Raw genomic sequence first — 13,281 nt, forward strand, 5'->3', positions numbered from 1 at the left:
ACATACATATCATTTAACATTACTGAAAATTTATTTATTTTTATAATAAAAAATACTGAAGTGATTGTATCTTCAATAATTATTTGACTATTATAATTATTTTAAATATAAATAATAATATAAATTCAGTTTATAATTAATATTTTAATATTATATATTATTTATAATATTTAAAAAATAATAATAATTAAATATTATTTTATATTTCTTAATATTTATTTAATTAATATAATATTTATTAATTAATGTTAATGTAATATTGAAATATAATTTTTTATTATGAAAATCATTATTTAATTAAAATATGATCTATTAATTAGTAAATTAGTAGAAATTTATAAAATTATATATAATTTAAATTTTATATTTTAAAAGTAAATATATATTTCAAGATAAGATTTTAATGTGTGACACAAATTAAAAAAATATATATTTTAAGATTTTGTATATCATAAAGATAATACTATTTAGACTTTGTATTTTGCTAGAATATATTAAATATTTTATTTATCTTTCTATTATATAATTTATTACTAAAAAGTCTGTTTGCCAAAATCTCTATTCAACAATCATTTAACTAGATTTTTATTTTTTCAAAATAATATATAAATTGACTCTTATAATTTATTTATTACATTGAAAACTCCTTACTTTTTAATAAACTAACTTTACCATTTTCATTTAAAGTAAAAATAGTTAAAAGGATAAATTGATATAAAAATTTCAATTTAATTATTAAATCTTTTATCTATTCTAAATTTTAGTATAATTCAATCATAGTAAAATTTAAATATATTTATAAGTACTTATATTTATCAAAATACTAAAAATTTATATAATTAATTTTAAATAATCAAAATAAAAATATATTACTTTTATTACTAATTTTTAATTTTGTTAAAATTATGATGTTGATAAAAAGCCTAAGGATGAAATTATATTTTCTTTATCAATTTATATTTTTAATTGCATTGAGTTTTCAAGATATAATGAGGTTTGAGTCTAATGAACAGAATATAAAAAAAGTTATATATTATACCACAAATCAAAGAATAAATGACATAATACTAAATCTAATAACGATTGTTTAATAAAAATTTTAATGAAAGGACTTTTTAATATAAAATTATAAAATAAAAAAATGAAAAATATAATTTTCAAGTATTAACAAATAACTAGTGGTAAAATATATGGAGCAAATAGTAATTATATATATATATATATATAATTTAATTAATAATTAATCAATCAATTATATATAAATTTATATTACAGATAAAAATGAAATAAAAATAAAAACAAAAACTATACAACAATATGTTATATTATACGTGGATTTAAATTAAATAAAGAAAGCTGAAATTTATAATGAAGCAGTAGAGACCAATCAACAATGTCATCTAAGATTTATTTGGACCGCATCAATTTCTCTGTTTTTTTTACTACTGTAAATTTCTATATATACTAAAAAATAATATTTAATTAAATTTTAGGAGAAGTGAAAGTATTCAATTAATTCATTATCAGAAACAGTCCATCTCATGCATAATAGGTCAGGCTACGGATAATTGCAACTTGCAGGAGTAGGTGGCACTTGCAGAGCTCAAATTAATGAGCAGGGTTCATATTTCAGGGCCGACACACACACACATTCTCTTCCCATTATCATTCAATGTTAATGAAAGTTTTTATGCCACCACCGTATCAATAAAATAAAATAATTTTTTTTTACAGTTTAATTAAGTTTTAAAATCCAACATTCAACATATAATTATAATAAAAATTTTAAATGATATTTTATTGTCTGTAAACATCATATCTGATACGTTCTAAATTAATTAAACTATTTTAAATATTAAATAAAATATTTTTTATTATTTTTATACTAAAGGAATATAAATTTTAAAAATTGACGGATAGTATTTCGTCTCATGAATTTAGTTAAATTAATAAATTACTAATCAGTAATATGTGAATTTATAGTAAAAATAAAAATAAAAGCAAAAACTGTACAAGAATATGTTGTATTACACTTGGATTTAAGAATGCTGAAACTTAAAATGAAGCAGTAGAAAGTAAAAACGGACCGACAATGCTAATCTACTTGATGGAGACTTGACCTTTGAGTTAAACATTTTGGTCGTGGGTTCGGGCCCAGGGGAGTGCTCATAAATTCGGTTGTGATTCGCTCTTTACTATTTTGTTACTTTTTCAATATTATAACTTTATCTTTTATAAAGTAGAATTATAAATAAATTAAAATCTTTCGTGAATTATTTAGAATCCACTCGATAAAAACTCAAATGTTGTCTCATTTATAGACTTGTCAACTTATTTGTAAGTTAATTTATTAATAGATGTATATAGAATGTCGAATATATTTTTTATTATAGTTATTTTGTTTTATGTAATTATATATATATATATATATATATATATATATGTTCTTTCAACTTAGATAAATTAATCTATAAAAATATTATATTTTCTATATTCTATAATTAATTTGTACTAAATATAACATATTCAATAGTTTAATCAATTCAATACATATATACTAAATTATATTATTAAACTAATTAATTAAGTATAAGAATTTAAGTTAGATTTGATAAATAAATTTTAAGGAGTTAAGCTCAAAATAAATTAAAGTACTGCTCAACTCGAATTTATATTAAATAGATACAAATTATATTTAAATTTATCAAGGTTTAGCTCGACTGAGTTTGATTATAATTTCAAGAGCTGGAGATGGTATAAAATCTATAAAAATTAAGTTCTCTAAAATATTAATGTTACCTAAAATAGAAATTATCAAATCAAACATTTAGTTCTTATTAACTTTAATTAAATCAAGGAAGAATACTAATTAGATGTGATAGTAAAATTTAAAATTTAGATTTTTATTTATATTTACACATAACTATAAATTTGATATATTCAATATGGAAAATACAAAACATCTCACTTAATATGACATCCACTACTTTTACAAAACCATCTCTTGATTTGAAAATATTAAAAAAAAAAAATTGTAAAAAATAAGAAATACCACATCAGGTGAACAAAAAATGAGAAAAAAATAATAGTTTATGTAGCATTACTCATAAAATATAAAAGGAAAGAAAAAGAAATGCAGAGATAAAATAGGAGGGATGGACTATTAAAACCTCAACAAAATATAAAAAGAAAAAAAAAAAACCTATCTAAAACATAATAAAATATCAATAATGCTTAACAGATAAAATTGATCCAGAATAAATATGGATCAATTGGGATAATAAAGTATTTTTCATTTATTTTCTTTATTAATTGACATAATTACCTTTTTCTCTTATTAAGATTTTATTTTTCTTTCTTTCTCTAATTAATGCTTAATCTATTTTTACAAAGAAAGTAATTTTCATCTATTTATTTAAGTTTTTTATTTTCTTATTCTTAGTTTTTTCTTTGATAGGAAGTTTAATGTATTAATTGGATTTCATTTGAAATTTGAAATCATAATTTACATTATCATAAATGTAAATCTAATATTATACACAAATGAAGTTCACTTTATAAAATATATATTAATGGTAATGTTTTATGAAAATTACTATAAAAATATTCAAGTCTCTAGATATTAAATATAAGGTACCCAAGTAATGAGTGGATGGAAAACTAACTTCATACTAATGCAAAAATTTGATAATATTATGAAAGAATTTAAATAAAAAAAAAAAAAAAAACTGATGCAATTATGTGTTTCTTTTTATTTTAATCCACTGGAATTGAGGGAGTTGGATAAAGTACTTTCATCTTCTGTAATTTAGTTTGTGGTATTTCATCTTCATGCTCCTCTGTACCTTTTCCGAATAATTCAAGAAAATATCATTTATGGTGTCAGTTTTTATTTTAACTCATAAATCTTTTTATAAGGAAAAAAATCAATTTCATTTACTTGTATCTAAAAGAAACAAAATATCATGGTAATCATAATATAATAAGCAATACTAAATATAGATTTATTTGAAATTAATTAATTATTAATTTATGGTAAGATTCATTTTAAATTATGGTAAGAATTAAACTAGGAGTGATATAAGAATTAATTAGATTAATTCATTAATGGTAAGAATAAATAATTAAGAGTACTAGTAAAATAATTTATAGTGGATGTAAAGGATAATTTTGAGATTTTATTTTGAAATCCTAGTTTGATCCATATTATTATAGATTAAGTTGATCGTTATACCATCACTCATATAAAATATAAAGGATGTAGTGTAAATTTAGCTTATCTAAGCTCGTGAGCCATGAATAAAAATATGATAAATACAACAACTCACTACCATTTGATTACGGTGGTAAATAAAATTTTAAAGTAGATTTTATTTCTCATGCCGTTCATAAACTATAAAATGACATGTAATATTACTTGTGCTTATTAATATTAATTATGAATAATCGATCAATATAAATATAGTATTTAATAAATAATATAATTATTAAAATTTGATTAAGGTGGAAAATTGAATTTATCTTCGGCAATAATATAATTGAAAATAAATTTAGAAAATTATTTCATGTTGCTTGCTAATACTTTATAATTGAAAGAGATCTTAAATAAATTCAGTTTATATTATTTATAGTCAAATTAAATTTAATGTTGGTTTGTGATATTGCTCTGCATTAGCTGATTTATTTATTACTATTAACTATTTATCATTAAAACCAATCAATTTACTCGGAAGTGGTATTTATCTTATAATTGATGTTACGTACCACCTGCTCCAAATTGCCAAAATTAATTGACTTGCTTCGTACCACTGCTATAAGAACGACTCCTTTTCTGCATAGAAAAATGAGTTCCGAAGTCAAAGTGATCGCTTGCTAAAACATGGAACAGAAGATGCAAGTTGATATTGTCACAAGAGAAGTCATAAAACCATCTTCTCCATCTATTCATCATAATAAACCCTTCAGATTGTCCCTTTTCAATCAGCTTACTCCCACAACTTATACTCCACTCATCTTCTTCTACCCCAGTACAAATCCCAACTTCAATATCACCCAAACCTTAATTCACCTGAAGAAATCCCTTTCACAAACCCTAACTCTCTACTATCCTATTTCTGGGAGAATAGTTGATAACCTTTTTACTGATCATTTCAATGAAGGTGTTCCTTTCTTTGTAGCAAGAGTTACTGGGTTAGAACTGTCCGATTTTCTTAAGAACCCAGAACTTGAGCTTTTAAATGGGTTCCTCCCATGCAAACCATACACTAAAGAAATAGACATTGGAGTTCCACAAATGGTAATTCAAGTGAATGTTTTTTCCTGTGGTGGCATTGCTATAGGCATGTCTGGATCACATAAGCTCATTGACGCACCAACCGGTGCTGCTTTCCTTCATGCATGGGCTACTCTATCACGTACGGGGTCATTCAGTGATGTTATAAAGCCTAATTGTGATGAGGCCTCGATATTTTTTCCACCAAGAAATCCATTCCCAGAAGAACATTTATCGTTGATGGAGAGTTTATGGTTCACAGAAGGTAACTATATTTCAAACAGATTTGTGTTTGATGCCAAAGCATTAGCTTCTCTCAGGGTTAAAGCTAGAGGAGAAGGGAATGAGAAGAAGAAGATGCCATCGCGCATCGAAGCTTTGTCTTGCTTTATATGGAAATGTTGCATGGCTGCATCTAGGGCAGTTACAGGAACACCTAAACCTTCTATTTTAGTAGAAGCAGTGAATCTCCGAACAAGAACAAAGCCGCCAATGTCTAATGTCTCTATTGGCGATATCTTTTGGTGGGCAACTGCACTTGCTGATCCATCTTTGCATAACAAAGAGTTGAATGAGTTAGCAACACTACTTGATGAAGCAGTTGCTTTATACGACAGTGACTACATGGAATCACTACAGGGCGAAGATGGATTTAAAACAATGTCCGAGTACTGTAGCCAGCTGCAAGTATTATTTTCTTTTGAAAAACCAGATATCTTTGCATTTACAAGTTGGTGTCATCTTGGTATGAATAGGATAGATTTTGGATTTGGAGAGCCATTTTGGACTGCAATTCTGGGGAAAGCTGGACCTGCTTTTCGAAATCTTACTGTATTCTTTGAAACAAAAGATGGTAAAGGAATTGAGGCATGGATTACTTTAGATGAAGAAAGAATGGCTGTACTGGAACGTGATCCTGAGTTTTTAGCTTATGGTTCCCCAAATCCAAGGTTTTCAAGCCTGTAAGTAATATATATGCTTGTGTAATTGGTCTTTGGTAATAACTTTAATCCAAGGCTAGTAGATATGGAAATCCTTTTCTTCTGCTGATAGAACTATTTTAGTCCAGTTTCATCTTCTTATTTTGGAAATATACACCCTGCATGAAAAATGTGCCCTTAAAGAGAATAATCAGGCATGGTTGGTTGAGTCTGCTTTGAGCAGCCATGAATTTCAGTCCTGTTGTATTTTATTGCTATCTCTAGTCAACTACAGACACATGGTGCTCCTTCAACAATACTGCTGTGTGCTTTGCTGAAACTTTCTGTTGCTGATGAGAGATGCTGTGGTGATGGCATCAGTTCCGCTGGAATGTTAGTTTCCTTTCCTTCAGCTGTTGTATTCTCAATATTGCACATGGCAGCTGTTGCTTGAGCTGTTGTTTCCTTTTCCTCAGCTATGTTTTCTTTATTCAGTGTCAGTGGCGTCTCAGTGTTTTCATTGATGTGATTAGCAAATCGCTAGAAACAGCATGAAGATTGTTTTCATGCTCTGGTCCCTCTTTTTTTCTTTTTCTTTTTGAGCTCTTTCATTATCTTATGCTTTTTGTATGACGTGATCTTCCCCTTCTTAATAAATTTAGTTATTGATTCTTGAAAAAATACCTATAGATAAAATTATTATTATTATTATAAATATTCACTTTCGCATTAGTTGAATGTTCAATAATTTTTGTATATACTTTAAAAATAAATAATTCAATTTAAATTATAAATTATAAGTTTTTATTATCAAAATAATAATAATAACAACCACTTATAAATAAAAATTGAGACATGAAGACTTTGAATAAGTTTCAATATTTTTGACATATAAACATAATAGTAATATTTAATTTTTATATTTATTATATTATTAATTTACTAACGAATAACTCCAATTACACAATAATTTCTAATACTAAAAAGTAATAATTTAATATATTTTAATAATAATTTCATATATATAGTTAAGCAATATTATTATAATAATTTTTATAGTTATCCTATTAATAGAATTTTAAAATATTTAAAATTGTACTAGATTTTTTATTAATTTATTTTATATTATTATTTATAATTAAAGTAATAATAATGATTGAACCACATCCTATCTAGTTAATGATTTATCATTGTTAAGTGGTTATTTTTTTGAAAATTGTCGAAATGATGATTTTCACGCAATAAAAGAAATCAAAGATATAAGAATTACATGAGTAAAAGAAATAAGATTATAATGGTCCAACAATTTTGTAGGGCATAAGAAGGGTAAATTATTAGATGGACCCTGGTCCTAAGGGTCAGTACCGTTTACATTAGTGATGTACCATTTTAACACGTGTAATTTAAACTTATAAGTAATTTTAGTTGGTCTTGAGCCTAATTTGTATTCTTTTATTTGATTTTGAATTTTTTCATTTTTTTTCTTTTCTGTTTCTTTTATTCTAACTCTTCGTCATTTGTACTTTAGTTTTTTATTAATTAAACTATTATTAAAATAAGTTAAAGAACTTTCTAAATTAATTAAATTATTTTTAATTAAGCCACTTAAATTAAATGAATTAACTTTTTTCCTTTTTTAAACTTATGACAATAGTTTTAAAAATTAGTAAGTATATAATATATTAAAAATAAATATATCTAAAATGATCTGTTTTAGAATAAATTAAATTAATTTTTTTATTTTGTTATTTAAATTAAGGTATATATATATATACATATTTTATTTTTAAAATTAGATTAAGGATGAATATTTTTTATTATTTATGTAAATTAATTTATAAATCATCTTCATTTATATATATATATATTTATTTATTTTTATTTCATTATTAGTTAGTATGTTTTATTATAATTTTATATCCATCATTTGTAATTATTTATCTGTGATTATCATAATTATTTTAATTATAAATAATAATATAAATATAATTTATGTATAAAATTAAATATAATTTTAATATTTTACAGTTATTTATAATATTTTTAAAATAATAATAAATTAAATATTTTTTTATATTTTTATTAATTTTTATATTTTAAAATTTTATTAGTAAAATAATATAAAAAATTATCAATGAACTAATAAAAAGACTTAAAATTATATATAAACTTGAATTTTATATATCAATAAGGAGTATATGTGTCAAAATGTAGTAACATATGTCAAAAAATATTTATTAGATCAAATACGTATTAATATTTTTTTATTCATTTACACGCATTAAAATGTTCATTTTCTATATGTATAAAGTTCACTAAATATAATATTCTATAATAATTAATTTTTTATATTTAAATATTTATTATTTGTGAAATGAATATTTATTATAATTAATGTTCATATTTATTTTGTTTTATATATTACTTATTAATATTAATGTTCATTGTGTTCATTATCTATATCAATATGTTATTAATATTTTTAAATAAAATATTATTTTTAGATGAAAATAATATTAATTTTTTAATAAAAATTAAATTCATTATTCATAAATATTCTTTTATCTTTAAATTTTACATATGAGATATTGAATATTTTAGATTTGTTTTCATTAAAATTTATTTTTAAAATATAAGAAATTTTATTCTCTTAATTTTCACTTACAATTATTACTCATTTTCAAACAAGGTGAGTGAAAACTGATTTTTCTCTTTTCTAATTTTTTTCTTTCCTCATTTTCTCGCCCCACCTTCTTCTTTCCCAAATAAAAGGCTACATGTAAAAGTGCCTGACCATCAAATATATTTTTATATTTTCCACTTTATTTAATATATCATTTATGTTTTGTCCTTTATTTAATATATGATGTCGTTTGTTGCAGATTATATTATACACTCTTAAAGCTTGATGTTGAAAAGAATGGAAGTATTACTCCATGGTCGGTCTCGGTGCTTGCAGATGGGGAAGCTGACAGTGATGGGTCTAACTTGCTAAACTCCTGTAGTAAAAATTGATATTTGAACTAGGTTTAGATCATGAGTTAAGATTTATAAATATTTTCAACCTATATTTACTACTGATTTTGGGCCCATAAAAACTTCTATTCATAATTCTTGTTATTTCTTTTTCTATATCTACCTGCAAAAGAGATCTTCTCATAATAATTGTATATAAGAAAAATTAGAAAAAAGAGAAATAGAAGAACATGAAGATTGAATTATGCATTTCAGTTTCTGACGTATGCCCTGACCTAATGGAGCAAGTACTGACCTTTCTGTCTGTAATAACTTGCAAGGTCTGCTCCTGCAAGTGTTAGGTGGGTATGGCAATAGCTGAAGTTAATGAATAGCAGCTCGGCTGAGGGGAAATTTTCCTCGCCTTAATTTTTTAAAAGGATAAGGTGCATTTTTGCTGCTAACGTTTGCTATTAGCTCTTAAACTATTTTGAGCACATTTAAATTCTTAATCTTTAAAAATATATTAATTCGAATCCCTTATTAAATGAAAAAAATAAACATTCTTTACTTGGGATAATATGGTAATTTTCTTAATCTTTAAACAAAATAGACGTATACTTTGCTATATCACCATCTTCTTCTTCGGTTTCTTTTTATACAATTTCCGTCTCTATCGCCACATCACCATCACTATCATCGATATTATTTCATAGTTAAAAGAAAATAATAATATTAATTAAAATATTAAAAACTGTGAAAATGATAAAAATTAGATAATTAGCATTTAAATAATAGACAGATAAAAATAATTTAATAAATTAAGTTGTTCGATCTCACACCGGTGAATTAACAAAAGGAGTTGTTGCTTAATTCTTCATATAATTCATATGCAAAAATAGTTTTTGATTCAATATCATATAATATCAATGTCACAATTTATATTACCTATATTAGTAGATTTAAAAGGTAATGATATTAAAGATAATTATCTCATCTTATCCAAATTAATTATATATATATATATATATATATATATATATATATATATATATATATATATGTATGTGTGTGTGTTAACATTTCCCTAACGTTTCATTTTCTAATTCTTTTAAAAATTACATATTTTATCATATTGTGTTGTATTACGTTTCCCATGATCATAAAACAGTGATAATGATAGAGCGGTGGTGGTATCAAATTTGTATAAAAGAGAATGAAGAAGAAGATGGTGATGTGTCAAACATTGATTTTGACAAGGAATAGAGGTGCATTTTGACCCTTAAGGTTTAGGCCGAAGAGCAGATTTGTCCTTAATCTATTTTTTAGAGCAAATATCAGAAAAAATCACTTTTTTTGTGTTTTGGCACCACATTAGACGGAAAAGTAGACTTTCGTAAACTATATATGATATGATAATTTTTTTTGACATTTTATTAGAAGTGGAATTCACCACAAATGACACGTCCACTTGATACTCTTTCCTCCTCTCCATTGATTCTTAGCAAAACAATATTACAAGCTTTCCCACTCTGAGCCAACTTTTATGCACAATGGGTGGGGTTTTTTTGACACGATCAAGGCTCCAACGGAGAATACTCTTAGCATTAAAGCTAGATACTTTTATTACTGATAATAATAATGCTTACAAAACTGTCAGAGATCCTATATTGTTAAGAAATAAGAGATACAAATAATTTATAAAGGTAAAAGTCCAACCAAATAAGAGACTAGTTCTAGTCATTTTAGTATTGGTTGGACCCAAGCCCAAAATCTATTTGTTGGGCTCTAACATTCTCTCATCCATTTAACTCTCATTTAATTAAATCAATTCAAATTATAATATGGTGTCAAAGCAGGTCTGGCCCGGTTTCTTAATTTTTCAGCTTTTCGTCTAGATGTCCAGTCCCAGCAGCCCAGTCTTAAATCCTAGTTGCACTTGAGGGAGAGTGTTAGAGATCCCACATTGTTAAAAAATAAGAGATATAAATAATTTATAAGGGTGAAAGTCCAACCAACCAAGAGGCTAGTTCTAGTTATTTTGATATTGGTTGGACCCAAACCCAAAATCTATTTGTTGGGCTCTAACATTCTCTCATTCATTTAACTCGCGTTTAATCAAACATCAAAGGCGAGACAGGTTACTGCTGGTGCTAGTGATAATGTAGTGAGTAGGTGCTTTTGCTGCAATAAAAAGGTCGGCTTGACTGGTTTTTTCTGCAAGTGTGGGAGTACTTTTTGTGGGATGAACGGGTTATCGAAGCCCTTCAAAATAAATTATTGATTTTTCTAAACTAACTTATAGAAATAGTGAAACCATATCAAATTCCAAGGGAACCAATGTAAATAACTTCTCAAAGTTAAATAATAAAAATAGGGAGTTTTGAATGATTAAACTAAAATTATAAATAAACAAGAAAATAATAAAAGCTGAATATTAAAATAAATAAAAATCAATCTTACCAAACTTCCAATTTAAGAGTGAATTTCATCTAATTGTAATTTTGATTATGGGCTTAAATATCAATTTTTCTATTCAAGTACTTAGTCTACTTATTCGGAAAAGCCGCAACAAGTGTAGATTCTCCTAATACAATTGACTCAAATCCAACATCCAAATCAAAACTTACCATTAGTCAACTAGGCACGATAGTGTTCCATATCAACTCAATTATAACATTAAGAATAATGAGAATGACTAAACCAACATTAATTAATCGAGATAGCTGCAATTGAATTAATCTTGTTCTTTTATTTTCCTAAAGCCTATCATGCAAACTATGTAATTCAGAAAGACCGCAATCACACATACATGAGCCAGCTCCTTGCTACTTGTGTCAATCGTTAATGACAATTATGGATCATAAACTCAAGTATAGTAATAGAAAAATCAGTATCAACTTGAGTCGTCAGTTCAATAAATATAAAAAATTTATAAACAATAAAAATAAAAAATAAAAAATACTTGAATTAAAGAAGAAATTCTGTTTAAGCACAAAGCCTCGCAAAATCACAATTGGAATTTATTCACTCTTGAATCAAAAATTAAAAGTTTAGCCACACATAGTGGAGTAAAAATTCACAAGAGTTGTAGGGAATAGAGGAAGAAAATAATAATCAAATATCAAAGCTATGTCAAACTTAAACCCTAATAAGATAATCTCTATCCAAAAAGAAACAAACTTTCTATATAATCTTAATCCCATAAGGAAGGCTAAGATAGAGGGAAATCTAAACAAATAAAATCCTAAATAATATAGGAGATAATTTTTCTTATCCAGCACTTCCAAAATAAAGAAAATAATATAAAAGTGGGTCCACTATGAATTTAATTAAAAAATTTAATATTCTCTTCAACAGATTCCAACAGCTCACAGATTGTAGGGTGTGGTCACGCCTTGTTAATAATGACCTTCTGCATAAATTTTCACTCTTCCTCCAAAAGACTTGATTTTTGATAAGTGATACTTTAAAACATGTCTTTAAACTGAATTTCACTCAATCCTTGATATTTCACCACCTAGATTAGAACAAACATAATTTCCATAATTAAGCACAATATCCAATCAAAATATAAGGAAATTAAACACAATAAGTATAACTATTTATGATCTATCATGGGAATTGTTGGTACCTAAAGATCATTATTATTCTGTTGATTTTAAAGAAGTGGAAGAAATGTATTCGCCAAGGCGAATCTTGTTATCAAGGCTAATTTCCAGGCAATCTTTGTCACGAAAAGCATTACTTACCATTTCATTTTAAACATACTTTTGGGGCTTGATTCTGCCAACAATGCCTTTTTGGCTATTAAATTCAGCTCCTTTTAAGAGTTCTCTCTATTGTGGTACTCTAAGTCAGATATAAACTTTAAAGTGATCATATAATTTGCTTATCAGTAAAATGGACTTTGGTCAAAGAATTGGTGTTTGTTGTAGGGCATTTATTGGAAGTATACTGGTCATAAACTGAACTTAAAGAGATTACTTCATTCAGTTTTCTATTACTCTTAACTCCAAGGAGCTTAATTATCTAGTGTTTATAGTCGCTGCAGAAGTTATACAAATGTCTTATGCCTTTTATTTGAAATAAAGAGGTCAGAACTTGTTCGCAACACCAGTAACTCGTTGCCTT

The 13,281-nt window shown here is 25.3% G+C and overlaps 1 protein-coding gene across 1 annotated transcript; it reads left to right on the plus strand.

Moving 5' to 3' along the window:
* Nucleotides 1–4,851: 4,851 nt before the first annotated feature.
* LOC125370359 (stemmadenine O-acetyltransferase-like) lies at nucleotides 4,852–6,873 on the plus strand. Its single transcript, XM_048375447.1, has one exon. The coding sequence runs from the start codon at nucleotides 4,880–4,882 to the stop codon at nucleotides 6,236–6,238; it is 1,359 nt and encodes a 452-aa protein (XP_048231404.1). The 5' UTR covers nucleotides 4,852–4,879; the 3' UTR covers nucleotides 6,239–6,873.
* The last annotated feature ends 6,408 nt before the right edge of the window (nucleotides 6,874–13,281 follow it).

This window comes from Ricinus communis, chromosome 6 (genome assembly GCF_019578655.1).
Source record: "Ricinus communis isolate WT05 ecotype wild-type chromosome 6, ASM1957865v1, whole genome shotgun sequence".
Lineage (NCBI taxonomy): Eukaryota > Viridiplantae > Streptophyta > Magnoliopsida > Malpighiales > Euphorbiaceae > Ricinus > Ricinus communis.

What these genes read in the sequence shown, in the direction of transcription:
- LOC125370359 (XM_048375447.1), top strand. Translation starts at nt 4,880, where the DNA reads ATGGAACAGAAGATGCAAGTTGATATTGTCACAAGAGAAGTCATAAAA.